Source organism: Opisthocomus hoazin, chromosome 4 (genome assembly GCF_030867145.1).
Source record: "Opisthocomus hoazin isolate bOpiHoa1 chromosome 4, bOpiHoa1.hap1, whole genome shotgun sequence".
In the NCBI taxonomy this organism is placed as follows: Eukaryota; Metazoa; Chordata; class Aves; order Opisthocomiformes; family Opisthocomidae; genus Opisthocomus; species Opisthocomus hoazin.
In genome coordinates this window covers 55,565,740-55,589,777 of record NC_134417.1, presented here as the reverse complement: position 1 = coordinate 55,589,777, position 24,038 = coordinate 55,565,740, and the positions used below count along the sequence as shown (strand labels likewise).

At 42.1% G+C, this 24,038-nt stretch overlaps 1 protein-coding gene across 1 annotated transcript in view; it reads left to right on the top strand.

Annotated features, from left to right (window-relative positions):
• The first annotated feature begins 859 nt into the window (after positions 1-859).
• The window catches only part of CHN2 (chimerin 2), a 176,581-nt gene continuing 153,402 nt past the window's right edge, over positions 860-24,038 (top strand). Inside the window, exon 1 of the mRNA XM_075419085.1 lies at positions 860-1,018. Within this exon, the coding sequence (XP_075275200.1) occupies positions 970-1,018 (49 nt within the window). The 5' untranslated portion in view covers positions 860-969. The remainder of the gene's footprint in view (positions 1,019-24,038) is intronic.

The window sequence follows — 24,038 nt, the reverse complement described above, 5'->3', positions numbered from 1 at the left end:
TTAAGACGCGGCCCAAGCTGGGCCGCCACAGACCCGCGACTGGCAGCCGGCCCGGCCGGTGCCCCCCGTGCCCCCCCCCAGAGCCGCCGGGCCCGGGGAGCCCCACCCGCGGCCTCCGCTGCGCACCTGGGCGGGAGAGCCCGGTGCTGGCGCTGGCCTGTTTGTTTGGGTTTTTTTTAAGAAAACGGATGGCATGAGGGAGACAAAAAAAAAAATGCAAGGGAAGAAAAGTCAGCGTGGGAGGAGGAGAGCCGACAAAGGGCGGCGGGGGGAGAAGCCCTGCCCCAGGCGCGCAGCCCCGCTCCAGCCGTGGCTGCGCGGGAGCGGGGGTCTCCGGGCCGAGGCGCTCAACAGGCGCCGCCGGGCCGGGCGGCGGCCCATGGCAGGAGCCGCGCTGGCCGCCAGCCCCGTGCCAGGCGGCGGCGGGCGGAAAGGGGCTCGGCCGGGGCTCGGCGGGGCAGCCGCGCCGCCGGGGCTCGCCCGCCCGGCACCCACCCTGCCCGCTGAGCCGGGGCCGGCAGCGCCGCCGCTTCCTTTGTGTGCGTGAGGGGAGCTGCGGCGGGCGGGCGGCGGCGGGTCTCCCCGGCGGGCTGTCAGCGCTGCCCGCGAGGAGGCGGGGAAGGGAAGGGACGGGAAGGGAAGGGAGGAGGCGAGGCGAGGCGCTGGCAGGGCGGCTCTCCCGTCCCCGTCACAAGGTAAGCGCTGCTCCCCAGGCGGGGAGAGGCACTGGCAGCGCCGCCGGGCCCTTTCCCCGAGCTGCCGAGCGGCTTCGGCCGGCCCCGCAGAGCGGCCGGCAGCGCCTCGGCGGGGCGCCGCCGCTCCCCGGCGGCGGGGGAACCCAGCGCGGGCTGCGGCGGCGGCTCGGCGCGGCGCGGCTCCGGCACTTTGCGATGGGCTGGCGGCAGCGGCGGCCGGACAGCAGCGGGGGCCGACGCGGGGCTCGCAGCTAAGGGGCGCGGAGGAGGGACCATGGCCGCATCCAGTAACTCCAGTTTGTCCGGCTCCTCGGTTTCCTCTGGTAAGTTTCTCCGCCGAGCGCCGCATTTCTCCGCTCCCTCCCTCCATGTTTAGCACGGAGCTACCTGTCCGCAGCGCGCCTCGCCTGGCCGTCCCGCCGGCCGCCGCCGGGGCCGGCTGCCCCTCAGGCGGCGGCGAGGGGGGGAAGCCGGGACGGGGGGGCGCGGCGGGACCCCTTCGCGTGGGGTGGGGGGAGCCCTGCGCCCGGCTGCCTCGCCGGGGGAGCCGCATCCCTCCCGGCTGGGGCGTCATCGGGAGCCGCCGCCTCGGGGTTTGGGCGGCTGAGGGTGTCTGAGCCCACCTCGCCCTCCTGACGGGCGTCCTCTGCCGCGGGACCTGCGGAGCACGGCCAGCCCCGCATCCCACTGGTCGGAGGCGGCCGGACCTGCCCCGTGGCACCGGGGGCTCGCTGACTACTTCTGCAGTACTGGGAACGAGTAAATTCCCGATCCGGTTCAAAAACGCTCCAGGTGAAAAGCCGCCCCGGGGTCTCGGCGGCGGGGGCCGGGCGCGGGGAGCTTGTGCTTGCTGCGGGTTTTGGGGGTGCTGGGGTGGGGGGCGGCGCGGCGCGGCTCGGCTCGCTGCCCCTCTGACCGGGCGTGGGGGGGTCTGGCTGCCTGCAGAGCCGCGGGGGGGCGGAAAAGTTACGGTGCGTTTCGGGGTGAGGCAGCCTGGGATGGAAAACGGCAAGGCAGTGGTACCACCACCTGCTGCCCGGGTCGCCAGCCGTCACTGGAGTGTTGAAGTTACGACACATTGGCAGAGAGGAAGATCCTGGCGCTTTGGCGGGCTGAAGGAGCAAATAGAAGGGTGAACAACTTCAGGGTTCAAGGGACTAGTGACTCAGTGTTTTGTTTGAGGTGCCGTATTGAGAATTTGTAAGAGTGCTTCTTAGACACAGCAATATGTACTGTGAGAAGCAGGCGAGCTCCTTTGACTATCGATACAACTGTAGCAAAATGTAAGTAAATTTAAGGGGCAATAAGCAGCTGTGGTGTTTTTTGAAGATGGTGTGTGTGTCACTTGCACAACTTCATCTATGTCACTGTGATGCTTTCAGCCAGATCCAGTGAAAGAACTGGGTCCTAAAAATAAATATTTATTCCAGCTCTTTTAATAAAAAACACAAACATTGCAAGCCCTGATTGCCTTAACTGGAGAGCACCTGCAAGAAGTAGGCATAAGAAATTCTGCCATGAGTTCACGTTTACAATGCAGGAGTTGCAAGACCAGAATGAAAATAAGCAAGAGTCAACCCAGCTCAAAGGCTTGTTAATTAAGGTACTCATTTGGGCAGTGCGATTTTTGTTTTATGGATCATTTGTGTATTTTTACATGCTAAACCCAGAAACAACCCTAAAAGCCCAGAGTGGAACCCGGGACTCTCTTCATTGGTGCTCCAATCATTAAGCTGCAGAAGCATGTCCCATGAGCGTGTAGCTTCTCTGCTCCACGAATCTCAAGGTCTTTCTTGCTGTACTGTTCCAGCTTCTGAGAGAGGATGCTGAGTGCATGCTTCTGAATCCCCTCTGGCTTTACTGAATCTGGGCTCCAGGATCCAACTCCCAAATTGGCAAATGTGTCTCGCTTGCAGTCCTGATTCAAATGCCTGAGCTGTGGGCAGAGTGGGAGTTCGGGCATATCCTTGGTTCGAGCAGTTGGTACCACATAATGCCAGGAGGCCTCCCGCTCGGCAGGTGAATCTAGCACCAAACGTAGCATCTGGCTGAGGAGCTGAGCTCTGGGCTATGGATACACATTCTCAAAAGTCAGGGGTTTTGGCGCTTGACAGTGCCCTGCTTTGTCTGAAGCCGTTAGCTACAGCCTACAGCAGTTTATGGTTTGTCTTTTGTTTTGTATTTTTGCAAGGATGAGCACAGCTGAGCCTTGGCCCATGCTTGAGGCTCTTAGATGCTGCGCTAGTACAACTAATAAATACTGTCAAATGCTTCATAAAATAACTGAGTGTCCTTGGCTTTCATAACTTACAGCCTTGGAGTGTTTTTTGTTTTTTGTTCCAGTGCATTCAGTCTGTATTTCTTCTATGCACATACTAATCAGAAGCTAAATTTGCTGCAGCATGATAAAGTTTCCAATATTAGCAGACACACCATATCTGACTGTGTGCAGCTGTATTTTGGCTGTCTGTGGTTTCAGTTCTCAGAACTCAGCAAGTCTTGGAGTGTACTGTTTACATCATCCAGCCAAACAGTCTTGCTTTTAACTTTGTAGAATTTATGTGTATGTTTAATTTACCAATATGAAGACTTATAAATAATAATTATTTCTATTCCTTGAAAGAGGGAAGTTTGTAGTATCATGATATATTGTACTAATGGAAAAAGGACGTGAAGTTTGTGGTTGATAGCAGAATACCAAGCTGCAGAACTCGGCTCTACCATTAACTTGATGCTTGGCCTTGATCAAGCTGTGTAATGTGTTGCTGGATCTTTTGCCCATCTTTAAGAGCGTTTAGTGTTTGGCCATCTCATAGGGAACTTCTGAAGCCAAATTAAATCATTGCTCCAATAATCCTTTCAGATCTTGAAGTAATCTAGGAACAATTTACCATATTTGCAAATGCATTTTTAGCTTCAGCAAAACATGTCTCTTTATATTTTTTTTAAATGTGCTCATATACAACCATTCTGAAAAGAAAGAAAACTGTTGATCTTGAGACCATACAAATAATTCAAGTTTAAGACGACTGTCAGGGTTTGCTGTTGTTTTGAGGTAACAGCAGATCTGCCTCACTTCTGTCCTTAAATTAGTGTCTATAACATCTAAATATGTGGTTAGTTTTGAACACTAGCACATGATACTTCAGAAATCATAGGTGGCTTATTTCTTTTAAGAACTTCTGGGGGTAATAGCTGACCTGCATATGCATGAGTACAAGTTGAACTGGTTGATAGCCAGGTTCTGGCCCATTTGAACACAGAGCAGTGCAGAGGACGTCCAGGCTCCTGCTATTCACAGCGAGATTTTGGTTAGCCTCTATTGCCTGTATGTAAAGGCAAGGATTAGCTAGAATCCATCTTACAAGGAGTAAAAAGGTTTATTGACTGAGCAGTAATCGTGGAAATTAGAGTTTGAATGGCAGATGGGAATTTTCATTCACTTTTTTTAAAGGGATAATTTCTTCCATCTCTTACCCGCCTTTCTTAAAATGCAGGTAGTTCTCCTTCCATAGTGTCCATCTGTACTCTGTCGTAAAACCTTGTATTCATTACACAGGTGAGCACAGATGTGTTGTAGTAACTAAGTAGTTGTGTTTGGCTTAGGGAGGGAAAATTCTGCTCGTGAGTGCTGACTGCTGAAGCCTGAGTATGTGTTACTGCAGGTGATCATTTGCAATATAACGTTTCTGTTTCGATCCTGCCAATTCATGTCAATGAGAAAAAATGTTAAGCAGTTCAAATATGTTTAATGTGAGGAAGCTGCCCAAGAATTTTACAGTGTAGATATTCTGCCTGCCCACTTATGTTTTTGTAAATGTGCAGGTGGGATTTATAGTCTTCACTTGAACTTGTGTCTGCATTAAAGACCGGAATTTGGTTCTGTCCTGGAGCGGTTGTTCATAAGCACTGCCTGCACAGTGACATGTCCCGGGTTAGCTGTAGCTGTTATACATACAGATGGGGAACTAATGCAGCCGGAGAGCTATGACTTCAGCTGTCAACTAACGGTGGAGCAAGTGTTTGTACTTCGGAACTTGTTGCTCATTTGCTTTCACAGGTGGAGAACCTGTCCCTCCTTCAGAGCCCATGTCTGTGGTCTGTGTGCTCGTCTCAACAGCCACTGTGAGGCTGCTAATTATAGGTTCGATGTTAGGTACTTGTCACAGGCCCCATCTGATGGGAGCCTGTGGAGGATTTTTTTCAGAAATCTAGCACTCACTGGTAACAAAATCTACAGGAGAGCCGTGGGTATTTGTAGTGTTTCTTCATCTATAGCTCTCTGCTTTTGGTGGCAGAACTTAACCTGCTCTTCAGTTACCAACAATTGTGTTTGAAGGTGGCTGGAGGAGAAGGCGCTGTGCTGAGGGAAGAGGGTGGGCATGATAAAAAGTTAAGTTAAGCATTCTTCTTCGGACCTTGGGTAAATCTGCACAGCGTATGAAGTGCTGAAATTATAATTACTTCCACTGGGAACTCCACTTTGCTTTCCTGTAATCTCTTCTGTAGCACATGCCCAGGTGATTACTAGCTGTATTCCTTGCAAGCCCCTAAATTTTGTTGTTCTCACAGGATGAAGTGCTGATTCAACCACAGGCAGCGTCTTTTCTTTCTCTCCTATCCTCTTAAAGAGGACTGTACATGTTTCTATTCTTCCCTTCATGCTGCTTTCTCCATGAAATAGATGTATTCCCTTGCAGCTCCTCAGCTTACTATTGACCCTTACTCTCACTCATTCTGATCTTTTTGCAAACTGTTGTCGTTGTTGTTGAAACTTTTCAGCTTTTTCCTGGCAAACAATTTACCGCTCCCACTTTGTCACCAGCTGCCTCCAGTTTCCTCCACCCAGTAGCCAAATACTGATTGTGTATGACTGACGAACTGGAGGCTCTGCTTGCTGGAATGTAAATACAATCCTGAGCGAAGAGACCTTTGTGGCTGTGTCTGCTCTGCTTGTCTAAAGAGCAAAAAGTCCAGTGTGCTAGGCTCTGTGCAGTGGTATTCCTAGGCATCGCATGTCTCTGCGCAGTTGTGCCATGCAAAGCTAGCATGAAGTGGCTGTGAATCCCAGCTGCCTTTAAGGCTTTGAGCTCTACTTGAAAAGCCTTCTGCCAGATAGCCTCCCTGTAACGGATGGATAGGCTAGATAGCGTGGGCTGTCTATCAGGTAAGGGTCCACACTGAAGGGAAATGCAAATACAAATCTGCTAAACGATAGCGTGTAATCAGGCTTTCTCCTTCAGCGGGGCTTGGATGATGCCAAAACCTTTGCCTAAGTCTGAGCCTGTGCTGTGAGGGTGGTAACACTAGGAGAATTTGGATAAAGACCCAAGGCAAACGTGTAAATATACGTGCCAGTGGACTCAGTATTCTGTGTTTTCTACAAGCTTCAAAGATAAATTTGCAGGTATTAGGCTGAAGGGATAGCTCTGCACCTTTCTGCTTCCCATCTGAATTGAAGCTTCTTCATGTGCTGTGTGCATTTCAGGTAATATCTGTTATTAGACCAAATGATGGGGTTGAAACACATAGGCAAGCTTTCTGCTACAGGCCTGGCGAGGGGCTTCTGTGTCTTGGAGGTGTATTTTTACTTTTCAACTGTGTCCACTGCTCTAATAAAAGATACTGCTTCTCCCCACAGAATCCCTGCTTTTGTGAACTCAGATACCTATGTAGAAGATGACTGCTATGAATTCTTTTAAAATCACCAGTTGCTGATTTTTATTTTTTTAAATTGAAAAGCAAAAACTGTTTTTCTGTCTGAAGCTGAGGGGAGGAGGCATTGAAGTATCATGTAAGCAGTGATCCTTATTTAATTAATCATGAAGTTTCATGGTTCATAAACAAATTCTTGTAATAAACTGAAAGACAAATTTTTTTTTTTAAATAAATGAACGGAGATATGTTATTTAAAGGTAGCATAGTTCTCAACTTCATGTTTTCACACATACTCTGCATTTCAAGAAGGATAAAAACCCACTTACTGAGGGAGGAAGCAAAATCTTTGATGGTTCCAGTAACTTAACAAGGTCAAAATAAAATATTAAAGGCTCATGACTCTCTGGGGGTCATGAAGGTGCTATGATGTGAAATAGGCAGATATATTATAAAAATGAAAGTCAACATAGGCTGATTTTAATTAAGATGCAAGCAAGTGAGAAGAAATGAAATTACTATTGTACACAGATTCAGAGAGATTCTAATTGGGAAAAAGATTAGTAAATGAAAATAGATGTTTATTCTCAATGATTTAATATAAATAGTGTTGTGAAAATGGCACATGAAAGCTATTTAAATAATGCTGCCATTATGCTGATAAGGTGCTACTTTTGATTTTTAAACGGGCAATAAGAGTTCTTTTATTTCTGTTCCTCATGCCAAGCTTCTGCTGGCCGGGGTGTTCTTGCTCTAAATTAAAGCTGAAGTCTTTTGTATCTGATGATCATAAAGAACTTGCCATTCTTATTAAAAATAATAAAAATTCAAAAGGGAAGAATGCTGAAGTACCCCATTCTGATGAAGTGATTGGTTCAACAGTTAGTTACTGAATGTGTAGACTGTGATTACTGAGAATAAAATAGCCTGGAAACTGGTACAATGCATGCCTGCTTCACAATTTAGCTTATATTGGTACTCTGTAAAGAAAAAGTCTTATTCTTCTTATGAATCTGCTTGTGTCAAAGACATATGTGGAGGATCAGACGAACAGTCTTTCATGCTGTCATGATGATGACCTTTTTGGATATCGGTTCAATCGACTAGTCCTTCCCTGCGGTTTGATGGTTCTAAGAAGGCTTAGATATGCCAAATGCTGAGCGATTGTAGACAGGAATATTTTGCATTAGTGACTATTATACACAATCCTCCTGTATCCCTGTGTCCATAATGTTTTACATGTTTCAGATGATAATCATTTGGCTATTATAGTGCACAGGTAAGTCTTAAACCCAGTGTTTTAGAAAAAGAAATTTTTTTTTTTTTTTTAAGTTGCATTGTTTATGTACAATAAAAGCATACCTTTGGTTAAAGGGCAGCGGTGGCTGGATTTGCCTTGCTTGCAACACTGAGTGCTGGCAGAAGGTGTTCCCATGCTGGGGAGCCAGTCTGTCATCGCTTGTTCTTCTCTCCTACAAAAGGAGGAGACACTTAGGAGATTAAATATTAGGAGAACTGTGTGTTAAGGAATGGCACATTAATATTGCATGAAAAAGCTTTTGTTGCAGGGAAGTATAGCAGGATTTATACAAGGAGCTATAAATCTCTAATTCTGTATGTATCACATTGTTTACAGGTGTAGTCACAGTTTGTCTGAGAATTACATACAGTAGCTGGTGTAAATGTATAGTTTTAACTGCTATGAAAAATGGCACAGTCTTGCTGTCTTTTTCTGACCTTTGATTATGAGAATGTAAATTTGAATTTTACATTTGGAAGTGGTTATTACAAACTATGAATCATGCGCAATTCAGCAATAATAGTTTCATCACTCTGTTTTACTCAGCAGTAATCCAAATCCTGGGGCTGGAGAATGAGTGTATTCCTGGTAGAAGGAAACTGGTGTTGCGAGAGTGTGCTTGTAACATTACTGTGCTTTAAAGTTTGCCGATGAATAGGTTGAAACTTGAAGCACAAGCTGATGTGTTTGGTAAGGTAAGGAGAGGTTAAAGGGTTTTTAAAATTCAGAAGAAAATGCAAGTGTCACACGCCTTGCTTCTGGTATTGTTGATCAAGGTTCTCACAAAAAAATTAGTTCAGTAAATAACACATCTGTTCTGAGGATATCTTTATCAGGCTGTTCGTTTCCCCTGAGACAAGGTGTCTCCAGTATGGTATTATTACTGACAGCATAGAAAGCACTAGGTGGGCCCTTTCTTATCTTCAGTAAATCACGTGTCACCTGCTGCGACCTGTGTGTCAAGTCACATTTCTCCATTTCTTCTTACAAGCTTGTCATGTAGCTATTCCTCTCCTTCCTTCTCACCTTCTTGTTGGCTGTTTAAACATTGCTGGTAGCTTTAAAAAACACCAAGAACTAACATGTTATGAAGTCCATTTGTGGTGTTACGCTTTTTATTTCATTAAAGAAGAAAACTGGATGTTAGAAGAGTTGAAGACCTAAGTTTGTAAATGAGATTCAGCTTGTTGAGCAGATGTTTAATTGCTAAAAAATTTGTCTTATCTTGACAGATCAATTGGTTAAATGTTTGGCTTTGTGTTATGGCAAGGAAGAAAAATGGCAAGCACACATCATCTGCAGGCGTACTGGGCACGGCCATTGCAAAGGCAAGCAGAAGTTCCTGGGAGAAGGTGTTTCTTCTGCTCCAACAGTGTACAGTGTTCCAGAGGGCCTGTGCTGTGGTCAAAAGCAAAAGAAGTCTGACAGCTCTTTCAGTGTTAAGTTTGCCAGCAGAAAACATGGAATGTCTGTTAATAGTATTTTTCCACCATGTGAAGCTGCAGGAATTCCACCGTAATTCCCCAATAAACTAGATAAAATGTCCCAAGGGGAAGAGGAGAGGATGAGGGGCGCATGAAAGACCCAGACAGATGCTCCATTTTCAGCTTTTCCACAGTATCTTATGTGGCTGCTCTTAAAGGCGCTTGTATTTTTTTTTTTTTTGTATAGCTGAACCCTACTTTTGTGTACTATTTGCATGTATTATACAGTGCTGTGGCCCTGCAGATAGTGTCAGCCCTTGCATCTCCAATTTTCAAGCAGTCGCATTGTGTGTGAGTGTGTGTAGCTTAACAGTAAACCGTATCCTATCCTGACTAGGAGTTCAAGGTTGGGTACTTCCTAGCACAGAGACATATATAAGCTGTGGACCTCTTTGGCACAGAAAATTAGGGATGCTAGTGGCTGATATGGGCTGTTAGCACGTTTAGATGACTTTATAGGAAAAAGATCCATCTAGTGCTATTAGTGATATTAATGACAAGTCTTATGAGGAGCAGCTGAGGGAACTGGGGTTGTTTAGTCTGGAGAAGAGGAGGCTGAGGGGGGACCTTATTGCTCTCTGCAACTACCTGAAAGGAGGTTGTAGTGAGGTGGGAGTCGGTCTCTTCTCCCAAGTAACTAGCGATAGGATGAGAGGAAATGGTCTCAAGTTGCGTCAGGGGAAGTTTAGATTTGGTATTAGGAAAAATTTTTTTACCGAAAGAGTGGTCAGGCATTGGAACAGGCTGCCCAGGGAAGTGGTGGAGTCACCATCCCTGGAGGTGTTCAAAAAAATATATAGATGTGGCACTTCAGGACATGGTTTAGCAGGCATGGTGGTGTTGGGTTGACAGTTGGACTTGATGATCTTAGAGGTCTTTTCCGACCTTAATGATTCTATGATATCACCCCTGTCTAAAGTCCCTGAGATGTATGTAGGCTGCAGAACTATGCTGGTGAAATATATACGCTATTCGCCTGCTGTATCCTGTTATACTTCTTTAGGGATCCACTGACAGTCACTGTGGGAGAGTATCTGATCTCACCCCCCGTTGCCGTTCTTGCGTATATAGTCGGTAGAGTTACTACTGAGTCAGCATGCCATGACTTCTAGGTCCTGCTTTCTACAGCCAAGAGCTCCTAAAAGAGAGGAGAAATTTGGGGTGGGTTTGAAATACAGGATGTTAATATTCTGTGTTGCAGATTAAAAATAAAACCAAAACCCACACTGATGTTGCAAGGAGATCTGATAGGAAAATCTTATTAATAGTGTGCTGTATAAACAGCACACAGATTTGTCTCAAATCCTCTTCCTTTGACTGAAAAGCTTTTTCCTTCTCTTTTGCTTTATGAGTGTATGACCCAGACATTTCATTCTTTTTGATTCCAATATTAAGGCTAGCAGTAATAGAACTTTTAAGAGCTGGAGCAGAGTTTTTCATATAAGATTCCTCAAAGTTCCAGGATTTAGCGCTTTACAAAATACCCGAATGTTGCAATCAAATTTCTGTGGTGTGCAGAAGTGTCTTAAAGCTGAATTAAGTATTTGTAAAAGATTTTGATTTTTAAATGAAAAATACTTTAAGAGCACAAGGTATTAAGTCCTGACCCTTCAAGCTGCTTGGTACCTTCTGTTCCCACTACATTGAGGTAGTAAATCAGCAGCTTGCCAGACTGAGTAGTTGCTTATCTGAGTGTTTTTATGTAGTTTCCATTAAAGCAGCATCTGCTGCTATGGTGGGGCAAATTATTATAGGCTACATGGTAAACCTCCCTTCCTCCAAGTACTGGTACATAACATATTTAATATTCAGTGCATTTACATCATATATATATAGAACATGTCACTTCATTGATGATGAATTTCCAAGGATTATGTACAAGACTTAAATTATACATAATTTGTATAAATACCTGCTTCTCAAGAGAGCATGCTCTCCGTAACTCCTGATCTCCTGCCAGGCAAACCAAGATGATGGACAGCTTTTAGCATCACGCTGTGATAGCTCTGTATTTGTTTTATCTTGCAATCTGAAGCATGTAGTTAAGTTGCTGTGTGTTGACGAACTTAGTTGCTGAAAGAATATCGAACTCTTTGATGTCATAACAAAAACGGAAAGACAGATTTCAGTTCTAAGCTTCCTCATGCTCATTTGTGTCTGACATATCGGGGTGTGTTGGAAATTTTGCTTAAGTTTAGAGAATAACAGTAAATAATGACTTAATAGAACTGGCTGTTGTGGATGAAACTTCAGCACTCCTGAGTGAGTGCTTGAGGCTGTGAGACAAATAAAAGCTGTGGAAATAGTGATTGATGGGTATGCTTTTTTCTCCTCTTCCATTATGACACTAAAAACAGCATTAAATCGGTAAACCATTAGAAATAAAATGGATGAACTGGAGGGTGCAGGTAAGTAAATGTCAGATTGGTGAGAATTTATGAAATTATGTAGACAAGAAAAAGAGATGTTTTTATTTAGGTTGTATAGAGAGAAAAATACAGGATCTTGAACTCTCTTTACAAAGTGGGTTGCTGTATCAGACCATGTTATTTAACAGAGGGAGAATTTTATAGGTTTTTAATGTAGAACCTCTGGTCATTTTAGTTGTAGATGAGTACGTCTTAAGCATGTGGGAGAGAAAAGCCTTAGGTCTGATACAGAATATTCAGTGCTGGGTTCAGCTTACCTGGTGTTTCCGAGTGAGTGCACAAGCAGAGGAGCTCTTAGGAATACCTGAAAGCATCAGTTGCTGGACGTGAAAAATTAGGTAATAATCTTTTTTCCTGTGATTGAACCAACAGTTGACTGTCAAAGTGAAGAAGCATCTTATGCTGCAGTAGCATTTTAGGTACACATGTGATACAGTATGAATTCTAGGATAGGAGGTTTGGGGTCTTTATGGAACTCTGAGAGCTGCATTTCCATCGATGCAGTGCCTGGAGTGACCACTGCAGTGGCTTTCCATATTGCAGTTTGAGTGATTTTTCCTGCAATTTAAAAAAGTATTGTGAACAAAAACCAAAAAGGTTTTCTGGGCATGCTGTTGGGTAGCATTGCTGGGTATTGCTATTGCATGTTGCTAAACAGTTGTTTTATTTCCTTTCAGAAGTGATGGATTAATTCATTCTATATGCTCTAAGAAGGAAAAACCAAGAAATTCTCCTCCCAAATCCATTAAATTGCCTTATACCATTTATTTTAAAAATAAACCTGAAACAATGAAGTTTAAGTACAAAACCAAAGTTAAGTGTAGTATTTTTAATGATTAATGTAACAGTAGCTCTTTAAGCACTGGCAACTTAAGAAACCAACACATACTGTGTATGATGAATAGAAACATTCAAGGTCAAGTTGAATGGGGCTCTGAGCAACCTGATCTGGTTGAAGATGTCCCTGCTCACTGCAGGGGGGTTGGGCTACATGACCTCTAAAGGTCCTTTCCAACCCAAAGCATTCTGTGGTCTCTTCTAGAACTATTAAATTTGGCAGATATGTGTAGGTTATATATGGGCTTGTTCGCACATAAATATTATTTCAAAAGAAGGTCTTAAGAGCTAGAATGAAAAAAATGTTCAGAATGGAAATATTATGGAATAGTTATTCTGGAACACTATTTAGTTAAGTTATGGTAATGTAGATCATTGACTTGAAAGGTGTAAAAATATAGCATTGATTATACTTATTTGTCAAATAACTCTAAGTTCGTTTTCCTTTCTGCTCAGTGTATTCTTGAAAGCTCATTGCTTCCTTTTCTCAGAGTTGTAATGAATTCTTGACATCAGAAACTTCAACCTGAACCTGCCATTTTCAAGGTGGTTTTCTTGTATTTAATTTTGTGGTGTTTAACACAGGAACTGATCACATGATGGTTAAACTATAAAAGTAAACAATACAAAGATAAAGATGATTAATTTCGGAGTAAAACTTTGCTAAACAGAACAGGTCATTATTCGAAGCATTCATATCATTCACGTAAGAGGTGCAGTCAGGATTGGAGGTCTACTTTGCTGAATGTTGTTGAACAGGATATTATAATTACTGTTGTTTCATTTATGCTGATATACTTTTATATAGAGGTCGCGTGAAAAGGCCACAGGGAGGTTGGTAGCTGTATAAATATAGAATAAATGACAGTTTGGGGCCCAAAAATCTTGTAACTTGAAGAATGCTAGAAGCTATGAGGATAGTGGGTGTAAACTACAGTCAAAATGCTGAAGAATTGGCATGCTATTATTAATTACATTTATCAAAATGTGTGTGTGTGTGTGTGTTGAAGAAAATAACAGGAATGAGAATGTTTAGGACAACAGCAGGAATTTGCCTCCGCCCCCCACAAGCTGTTTCTTCTTTAATTCTGTTAACCAAGAAGGAGGAGGCATATTGTCTTCAAAGAGTTGCTGCAGAGGGCTTTGGCTCACGAAAGCCTTTTCTGTCTTTTATTTGTTTCAGATCCTTTGATCTCTTTTGGTTTGATGAGTACGTGTCATCACTTGGTATTGCAATTTCTTCCTCTTGCTCAGATACGACAGTAATAAATGTATTCACTGAAGAGTGTAATTTAAAATTTGTATTATTCACAGTTATCGGCAAGTCCTGTAGACTAAAAGGTGAAAATGAGAGGGACTCTGGTTCAGGTTGATTTTTTAAAATTGATCTGTCTTATCAATATGCATAATAAGCTTATCAGAACAGACTTCTCAAGAATTAAAGAAGAAAAAACTCAATATAAAATGATTGTAAGTGTAATTGAGTAGTATAATTTACTTTCACTTTACAGGAAAAGGCTTTCAGCCTCACCTCTTAAGCAGCTTTAGAAAACTGCACACTGACTTCTGGCAGTAGTGTATTGATTCAAAGCATCCAGAGTGTCTAGAAAACGTAAATGTACACAAATTCATCTGAAAGGGGTGTGTTTTATAGAAAGAAATTCCAACGGTGTCTAGGATTTGTGAGAAGTATGTTAACTTCAAAAGTACTGGATATAATATAATATATAATAAAGAGCTTAATGGCAGGATTTAAAAAAAATCCTTTTTTTATCATTCTGTAAATACTTGAGTAATCTTCACAGCGCCTGTTTCATAACTGGGAAGAAATTAGGTAGAAAAATGGAACCTCTTAGCTACTACCAGGGACTAAAATTGAAATCAACATGGAGTAAAAACAGAAGATTTTCCAGGAAACATTCTCAATTCATCCTCTAATGTTGATTAGAGAATGAATTGAGGTTCCTCCTTGGGCCTCATAGGGAGCTTTGGCCCATATAAAAGATATATTTAGGATATTTTTTCCCCTTAGTATAGTTTATCTTATTTTTGTTTTATATAATAGCGTTTCACAAAATTGTCTTAGACTTTTTTTGGTTCTCTTTATAAAATCAGTTTTGTCTCAGTAAAATTTAGAGAGATTTCTTTTTGGTTTTCCCTCCTTTTTTGTATGTACTCTCTCCCTCCAAATATAAAGCTTTGCTATGCTTAGGCTTGGGGTTAGGTAGACTTATGTTTAAACCAGTTAAGTAACTGAAAGTAACATCAGTGATGTGAACAGTGTTATCCTGGATTTATGTTCTGACAGTTACGTAGTCTGATACTGACTTTCCTCGTCTTGCCTAGTAAACATTTCAGAACAGATTTATGCACTGCTACATACTTAAAGAAGTGGATGCTGTTCATTTCTGGGGCTGTTGAGCGCCATTTGGAATAGCAGCTGCTGAGGTAATGATTTGGACGTGTCCCGTACCACCCTTGAAAGGAGAAACATCGTGGGCGCACAAAACCTTTCCACAGTATCAACGACATGCAAGCCTGAAAGCATTTGCATATTATATTTTAACAGATTTTTTCCAGAAATGAATATGATTATCTTGCTTGCAGATACAGAGTCTGGTTGTGTCATGTCAAGCAGGAATGACTTCAGGATTTTTTGTGTATCTAAGGCTCCCATAAGCATATGAGCAAGGGCATTTTCTTTCTGATTACCTGCCAGGTTGTGACAAACTTAAATGCGTTCTTATGGGTAAGACTCGGTAGCCAGCTCAGTTTACTGTATCCTGTGATTTATTGGAACTTGCAGTCCATGTAATGGGAGATGCCAGCTCTCATTTGAGGGAGCGCTAAGAAAGAATGAGAAACTCGCCTTCAGGCCTGGACCAGCTTTCTGAAATACTGAGAAAAAGAGAATTTTGTGTGAGGTTATTACTTGAAACCAAACCAAATTTTAGGCTAGTTTGTCTTTATCTCATTCCCACTGCTCCTCCCAAAACAGCCGAACTTCCACCCTTCTGCCTGGTAGACGCAGCATTATAATCTTTATAATCTGTGATCCTAAGGAACGAAACCTTGGGAAAATTCAGCTGGGTCACACCATCAGAGAGTCTGTCTTTAAGTCTTCTGTGAGAAATTAAGTTCTAGGACTAGTTGACCTGTCAGAGCGATGTAAAGTTCTTATCAGTGCAAGTGGGAATCAAAACAGATGTGCTGCTAAACGTCTGAATCTGCAGTGTTACTGTTGGGTTTATATTGTCAGGGATATTTTTTCTTTGGACAGCCTTTGTAAGAGGTAAAAAAAAAAATCAGGCTTATAATTGTACAAGTATGAGGAAACTACGTTCAGCCTTTAGCATAACTTTCTCAAAATGCCTTGCTCATGCTGATCCTTGCTTTCCCTGCCTTTGGAAATAGTAGAATAAATGCAGCAGAAGGTAGGTGAGCTGAAAAAGTATGAAGGGGGACAAACAATGTTCCTGTAAGATGACTTTGTGGCCGTTATATTTTGCCTGTTCTTGGTCACTTTGCACGATATTTGTCCGTGCTGGGCAGCTGGCTAAAGCATGGCACCCAGAAGAGTGGCTAGAGCATGTTTGCGTAGAAAGAGCTGTACAGCATTGGCCACAGGCTTAGCTACAGCCCCTTGTTGCCTTCCCACCTGTGGCCACCAGCAAATGCTGAGGAGAGAGTGTTAGAACAGGACTCACATGCAGAGTCAACGTCTGCAGAATAGTCTGGTGGCCTCCAGAAATCTGTGGCTTGGGAACCTCCTGAGACAGAGATGGATTCTTAAGTTTAATAGATATACTGTATTCTTATATTTTATTTCATTAATTTGGTTAGTTGTTCTGTGGACCCATGTAAACTTGGAACATCCTGTGTCAAAGAGCTCTGGAGTTTGAATATGTTATGCAAAAAGATACCTTTTTCACTTGCTTTTGAATTTGTCATTGGCTAGTTTCATTTTGTACACCCTACCTCTTTTATTGGAAGAAACATGGAAAATTGATTTTTTTATACATTTGTAGTCTTAAGTGGCATAGAGCCCTTTATCATAGCACCACAGTCAACTCTTTTCCAACCTGAAGAGTCAAGCGTACTTGGCCAATACTTGTATGGCATTGCCTACATATCTTTGGTCATCCACATTGTCTTCTATTACTCTCTTCCAGTCCTCATATAATCTTATAAAAATGGACCAGAAGTGAAAACAAGTCATCAAGGGATGGATGCATCTTGTATTTATTGCACTGGAGTTACGGTGCTCTCATTTTGTCCTCTGTTCCTTAATATTTGCTTTTATTTTTCATACATGGTATTCTCAAGCTTTTGTGAGAACTGCGTTGACTTGCTTAATAGAACATATTATGTGTCTGCTAGTATTGTTCTTCTTAATAGTTTCTACCAATGTGCCCAGCACAGATGTCTGAAATTTTTTGGCTTTCCCTTTGGGCCCTTTGTAAAATTGGCATCATGTTAGCCATTTTGCAGTACTCCAATACTGAGGCAATTTTAGGAGAGACGGTCATACTGCTGTTTCATCCATGAGTTCCTTAAGAACACTTTCATAAGTATCATCTGATCTGTACAAATTGTTATTGTTCATATGTTCGTTCTGTAGCCTCTTCCACTGAAACCTCCATTTGAAATGGATGATCCAGCGCATCCCTCATAAAGAAATGTTCCGATATGGCGGTTTCTCCAAGCTCTGGATTCTTTATATGCAGAGCTCAGAATACTTGATTATTTTCTGCTGTGAGTGCTGCCTTTATCCCTTGATCATCTTTTTGGCCAGACTGGAAGGCTTTGCATTCAGACATGAAAAAGGGGTGGTTGTGAATTCTCATGTCTTCTGCTAGTCATTTGTGAGGCTGTCTTTTGGCTTGCCTTACTGTCGTTTGAATTTGCTTTGGATTTTTTTTTTAATATTATTATTATTTTCCCATTTAACCTGCAATAGCTGAAGAGTCTTTCTATTTCCTTCATTTGGACATGACTCCAGCTTTCAGAAGGATGTTTTCTTGCTTGTGATAACCTCTCACGCCCTGCTGTTCAGCTACACTGGCTTCCTTTTCTGCCTTCTCAAATAATTTTTTGCTATGTGACATGTATTTGCTCTCAGCCACCACTGTGGTATCTCTGTTTACCATACTGCCTGGGAAGGTTTAGCTCCCTTAGCTTCTTCCCCATTTAGCTAGCTTCCTTTTAGCAAGATTTAATGTATCCTCTAGGGTGACTTAAAAATCAGATTTCGAAAGTTTTATCAGTCCTGTCAAAATTTCCTAGTATGTGTATCAACACTATCTACAGTTACAAACCCATTAAAAATGTCCAAACTGTAAAAACTATGTGTGAATGTGTGAGCACGTGTGTCTGTTCATCGTAGATAGGGAGCAGATAATAATTTTTGACACTAAGGATAATTCTAAGTGTAGAATCTAGGCAGTCGAAGCTGGATTTTATTTGGTTTTATCAGGCTCTACACTAGCAGAAGCTGTCCCTTCAGATGTCACACTGCTGTCACCAGCACCCATGGGTGCTGGAGGGCCAGCCAAGCTGCTTTTGTACCCAAGGAGCCTGGGAGGTGAGGTCTCAGTTTTGAGCTACCGTGGTTTGGAATTTGCATTAAGATGGTTTAGCAAGACGACTTGTACAATTAGACATGTGTTTTTGGAGCCAAAGTAGGCAAACTTTATTCCTGGAAGAATCTGGAGCACTCCCCTCAAATTGCATGTCTTTATCACAGCTGACTGTGATAGATCCAGCTGAGGAGTCATTAAGCATTAATGAAGGGCCTTAGTAAGTGTGGACTGATGTGGTCTAAACAAGCTTAGTAAAGTCCTGTCACTTCGCTGTGGCATTGTTTTTAATGAAAAAGCTTTTTAGAGTCAAAAAACATAAGAGTAATTGGACTGAATAATAAGATGTCACTGACACTCTGCTGCTTAAAGGGAAGAAAAACTGAGCAGGATTAGTTTTTTAAATATTGTAGTAGAATAAGGTAAAAGACTTTCAGAAAAGATGAAACAGCAGATGTTCTTTCTTCAAACCAGAATTATGCAGTTTGTTCAAATTTAATAGTAAAGCCGATATGTATACACACATGTACTCAAAAGCTGGCACATTAAGCAGCCATTAATCTTGATCTGACCTGTTCCAGGCAAGAAGCACGTGCTCTGTGAACTTTTTCCTTTAAACTTCAAACATGAGCTCTCTTCATGACAATATAATGTTTTCCATGCTGTCTTTCTGAACCTGTCTCTCTGTGTTTGAAAATTACAACATTGAGCTTAATCTGAAAGTGAATTTATTTTTAGACTTGCAAGAGAATAGTTCAGCTGCAGGAGTAAGATGCAGAGACCAAACAGCCTGGAAATACCCCTCTCTGAGAAGCATCTCTTCTTGGCTGGTCACAATTGGTTTCTGTTTGCCCATGACATGAACGTGTACAGAGTGTGGGCCAAAGTCCTTGCTTGGTTTCAGGTTGTTTATTTGTAGTTTATTAATATTTTTAATACGATTTTAAGATGAGTGGCTCTATGTCAGTTGAGAAAGGGAAAGCTTATACTGAAATGTGTTTACGTTAATGGCTAAGGCGGTCTATTCCAGAAGCAGCAGAGGGACCGCCCCAGAGGCTTTCATCCAACCGGAATGATGTGTTCCCACCTCTTCCTTTCCTGAGGCATCTCCCTGGAGAATTATGTTCCTCCAGAGTGCATCTGCCTTGTTTTGCGCGGCTCCCCTCCGTGTTAGCAAGCCCTTGCTCACCGTTTTCACTTTGCTTATTGTAATCCCCAGTGCTAGAGGAGACACATAGGAAAACAGAGGGAGAGTTTATTAAGCCTGACTTAGAGTGGAGTCACAGGGTGAAGAAGATCCAGGAGGCAGCTTGAGCAGAGGGAACAGCTTGTTGTTGCCAGAGAGAGGGGGTGTCCCAGCCTGCTGCCTGCCCCTGGTCCCTGCTCTTGCTGCAGCTGCGCATGGCTCTGGCACTCGTCACATCCTTCTGTGAGCTGGCAGCCGGTGCTGCTTGAGAAACGGGGCTGACAGCAAAAAGCAGAAATCTCATTGTAGCATTTGCTTAGCAAGGTTCTTCTCTCCTTATCCCAGTACACATCACCCAAAATCTAGTTTTTTTTTCTCTTAAGGTATATGGCGCATCCATCACTTCTTACAGCTTTGCTGTTCAGAGGCTTTCCAAAGTGCCCATGCCTTTCTCTTCAGTTCCTCCTCTTGCCCTCCATTCATAACTGTAAAGCCTTTTGGTGCCTGTATCATTCCTTTCATGTAGGAAGCAATATTAATTGTGTTAATTGTACGTGGATTTTGCTGATTCCTTAGTATCTGAGCCATTCTTAGGTTTTGATAGAGCATCTTTGGATATATTTTTGAATTTTAGCACAGCTGACCATACTGGGAGCTTTCTAAGAAAAAAGGACAATATTCTGTATTACAAACAAAAATGGTGCTAAGGAGAGTCTATTACCAAGTGATGAGTAGCCATAAAATTCCAAAATCGAGAATCTAGCTGCACATTTTCATAGGCTGCTGTCAACATCAATATTATAACATAATTGTCAACCATATGATGAAATGTTACTGTTTAAAAAATAAAACATAACATACAGTTTGTACTTACAGTATTGGGACATCTCTGAAACACTGTGTGTTTGATTAGGTATGTGAGCTGGAACTCAAGAAAACTATTTAGATGAAGTGTACTTATTAAACAGAGATAGCAATACTACTGTAATGCCAAAGGATTGAAAAAAAAGGGAAAGGGGAGAGGTGTACTCGTACATGAACATTTTTGAGTCCTGTTTTGCTGTCTACATAAAAAGACTTGATTTTTTTTTTTTCTTCTAAGGATGCAGTCTTTTTTTCTGTCATTTTTTTTCCATGTTCCTTGGAAAGAGTGGACTGAAAACGGTGGTGTTCTGTGACCTGTTGTATTAGCTTGGGCTAGTGCCAAGAAAACTTCTCTGCTTGGAGGAATAGTGCCAATTTTCAGGTTCAATATTTCATACTACCTGGGTTATAAAAATACTGTGAATTTCTGTGCAGCTGACAGTTTGTGTTTCCAGTTCAATAAAGCCAAGACTAGCAACTGGTTAATTATTAATCCTTGGTTTCAAAGTTTTCTGATTGTTTTGCTTCCCTTTTTTAACCTAAGCTGTCCTCTTGAGCAGCTCTAGATAAATAACATCTGCAAGGAGTTATATTTTACTGTGAGAATTTTTAAACTGCAGCTTTCAAATGCTGAGTGAATAATTTCTTTCATATATGAAATATTTTACATCGGAGACTAAGATAACTTTAAAAGCAGAGAGATTATCAGTCTTGTGTCATTTTAGGAAACAGATTCCTTGGACTTAAACACACTCTACAAACATTTATTTGAAATCTCTCAGTAACTTGAGAAGTTTACATTTTCAGATGCATGAGGATCTTAAATGACATGATAATAGAATAAGGAACATAAAATCTTTATTTACATGAAACATTTCGGTCCTGTTGAATCTTGGGAAACAACTCATCATACATCAGATGGCCATGCAGGGAATTTCTGAGATGACACAGATGTTAATTTAAACTTTTTGGTAAAATAGTTTGAAAAACAAACACCTAAATCTTTTCAACAGGGAGTAAATGCCCCTTGTATCTCTGGAACCGCTTTGATGGAACAGTAGAAATGCTCTGGAGAGCAGTAAACGTGGAATTGGCTCTGTGGTTCAGAATATTAGATCCCTGCAAATGCTCAATAATAGATAATGAGGATAAGTGAGAAATCCAACCAGGAATTTAGAGAGAGGCTTGTTCTTGCAATGAGCTCCATATGGATAGACATTTCTGCCTTTGCTGAACATCACTTTTATCAGCAGGTCCCCACACAGTACATGGATCAACTGTGTAGAGCTGATTGCATCATCAAAATGAAATGACAGCATGTCTCAATTGGTTGGCTAAATGTTGTGTGTTATTCTTGATTATGAGGATAGAGTCTGTGATTATTTTGTTTCTATTAGCTGTTCTAATTGTGTGTTTCATCCAGCTGTTATTACAGTCTTTATTTACTGTCTGGGATAACACAGACATAGGCTTTGATTTGGATTTCACTTAGTCCTGACAGCAATTTCTGGGGTATTTCTGATGGACAACTTGGGGGATGGGGACTAAAATAAGGAATTCTGTGATTAGATGAGCATCTTAACCCTCTTTATCTCACGTCCTCTAAGCTACACACTGCCATGACAGCAGGTCCCAGTTTCATCATATGTGAGTCCCCAGCAGTAACACTCCAGGCGCTGTCCCTGTCGGCCTTCACCTCCCATATGCTTGTATTTTCCCCTCTGTCCAACTCCCTGCAGCCCTCTCTGGTTTCTTCCACCTCCTCCCAAATCTCTAAGCTCCCTGTTGTGGTACCCTCTGTATTTTTGGGCTTGGTTGGCCAAAAGCCACCCTGTCCTTTTGTTAGTCTCCAGTTATACATGCACTTACTGGTCAGGAAATGTGTGCTTACCCATCAGGCGAGTAGAAGGGGTGTCTGTCTGTCTGCAGAATGATGTCCTCAGTGGGGTTCAGTGGTAGTAAAGCTTTGGAGTTCTCCCCATCTTTCAGTAAGTCTCTGGCCAGGTGTGGAATTTCATTAAACCTACAGGAACTTCATGTCTTTAAGATCTTTCACTCTCTGTTAAATTGAGTGGTAATTGGGCAACAAGTTACCTAAGTCTTGTTTGCCTGTGACGAAAGCAGGGACTGTCATTTTGGAACTGATACTAAGTTGAAACTCAACTCTGGAGATGTGAAAGCTGGCTTATTATGTCTATTGAGTGACTGCATGTGATCCCTTTCAGTCTGTTTAGTTACATGTATTAAAAATAAAAGGGGAAAAAAATGTGTTCATTAGAATTTGTGTCTGTGGATGAAACAATATCAGTATTAATAAACTTTGTGATTAATTAAAACAGCGAGAAACTTCAGCTTCCTGTGACTTTGTCAGAATTTTTCCCTTTCATCTTTAGACTTACCCTAGCAATAATAAAGTTTCTATATTTCACACAGAGCTAAATTAAAGTATCTATAATTTAAAGTATCTTTAAATTAGGTATAATTTAGTAAAGTGATTGGTTGTTAAAGCTGTCCATTCATTTCCAAGAGACTGCTAGTTTTGCGGCCAGGTCCGAGACTACCAGCTGGTTTGATTGACAATGCTGATACCTTACGTTCATGGAAGGCATTTAATCAGTCAGGAAAGTAAGGCACTTCACTGCCTTGAATATGCTAGAAGAAGAACTTGGGGGTTAACTGCCGCCACAGCCTTGCAGCGCAGAGCAAGGTCAACAGGTCAGGGGAGGAAGTTAGAAAGCATCTGCTGCTGCAGAGGAGTTTGTAGGTGCATGGGCTGCAAGCCCCCCAGGAGGAACTTGGCGCTGATACTGAAGTCATTGCCGCCTCTGGTGTAAAATGAGTCATGAAATGAACCATCCAGTGTGCTGCTTTATGGCCTTCTCTGAAAGCTGCCACTACAGACAACACGTGGATCTTCCACACTGTGATGGGACATCAAGTTGGTGCAAATCCAAAGGACAACGTTATTGTCATCTCCAAACCAGAGACACAGACTGGCTTCTGACTTGGCACTGCTCACTCCAGATGTTTCGTGAGCGGCTGTGATTATCATCAAAGTCTATCACACAGTAGCTGCATTTTAAGACTTCAGAATGCAATGACCTGAATGGCAGAGGTGGAATATGCCACATTTTTTCTGTCTAGACATGCTTTTAGCTGCAGCGTCTTGGAAGAAGAGAACATGGATTTGTAAAAATTGAAATACAGCAGATAGTGTCTTGTTATCATGGTGGGAAGGGACTGCAAGAGCACTTGATCATGGTGGGCACATATGAAACCAGAACCTTGTGGCTGATGCTAAGGAATCAGCTGACGTCTTCTTCCTCCGCGGCAAAGCCGTGCTTTTGCTTCTTGCTTGTAACATGCATTTGAATGATAAATAAAGGCACTGAAGCTCCCGGTTACTGTTTTTACAGACATTTCTGAACTCTTAATACTTTGCAAATACACTCAAAGCATGATGTAATACATTCCAGAGGTGTATTATTTGTTCTGAAAAGAATTTGCTGTATGTTAGTTAGGATTTTTTCCTTCCTTTTTTTTTTTTTTCCTGGTTTCTGTAAAGCACTCTGGAAGTTTTCGCTAACAACTTCTGTCTTCTTAACTGACATATGGAGAATCCACGATGTTGGCATGAAGTTATCTCCCGGTAGTAGTGCCAGCATAGCGTTATTTTGTGGCATTAATACAGGAAACTGCTTTGTGTTTTGTCTGTAATTTCAGCTTTTCTGAGTGTTTGTTTCTGGATTCATAATGTTAATATTGACAGTTTCTTTTGCATTTTGAAATGTCTAATAAAAGGGATAATGAAACAATGAAATAGTTCTTGGTGAAATACTGGTTTGTTTTTTTTTTAAATTCCCTCTCCTTACGTATCTTTAATGAGTTCTCTGTGACAGATATTGAAGGGTAGCTGTTCTAGGAAAAGCTGCAATATAGAAATGCCAATGTTTTATGTCTGAAAGCCTTCAGGTTCTACGTGCATTTTTCATGGATAATTCTTTGCAGA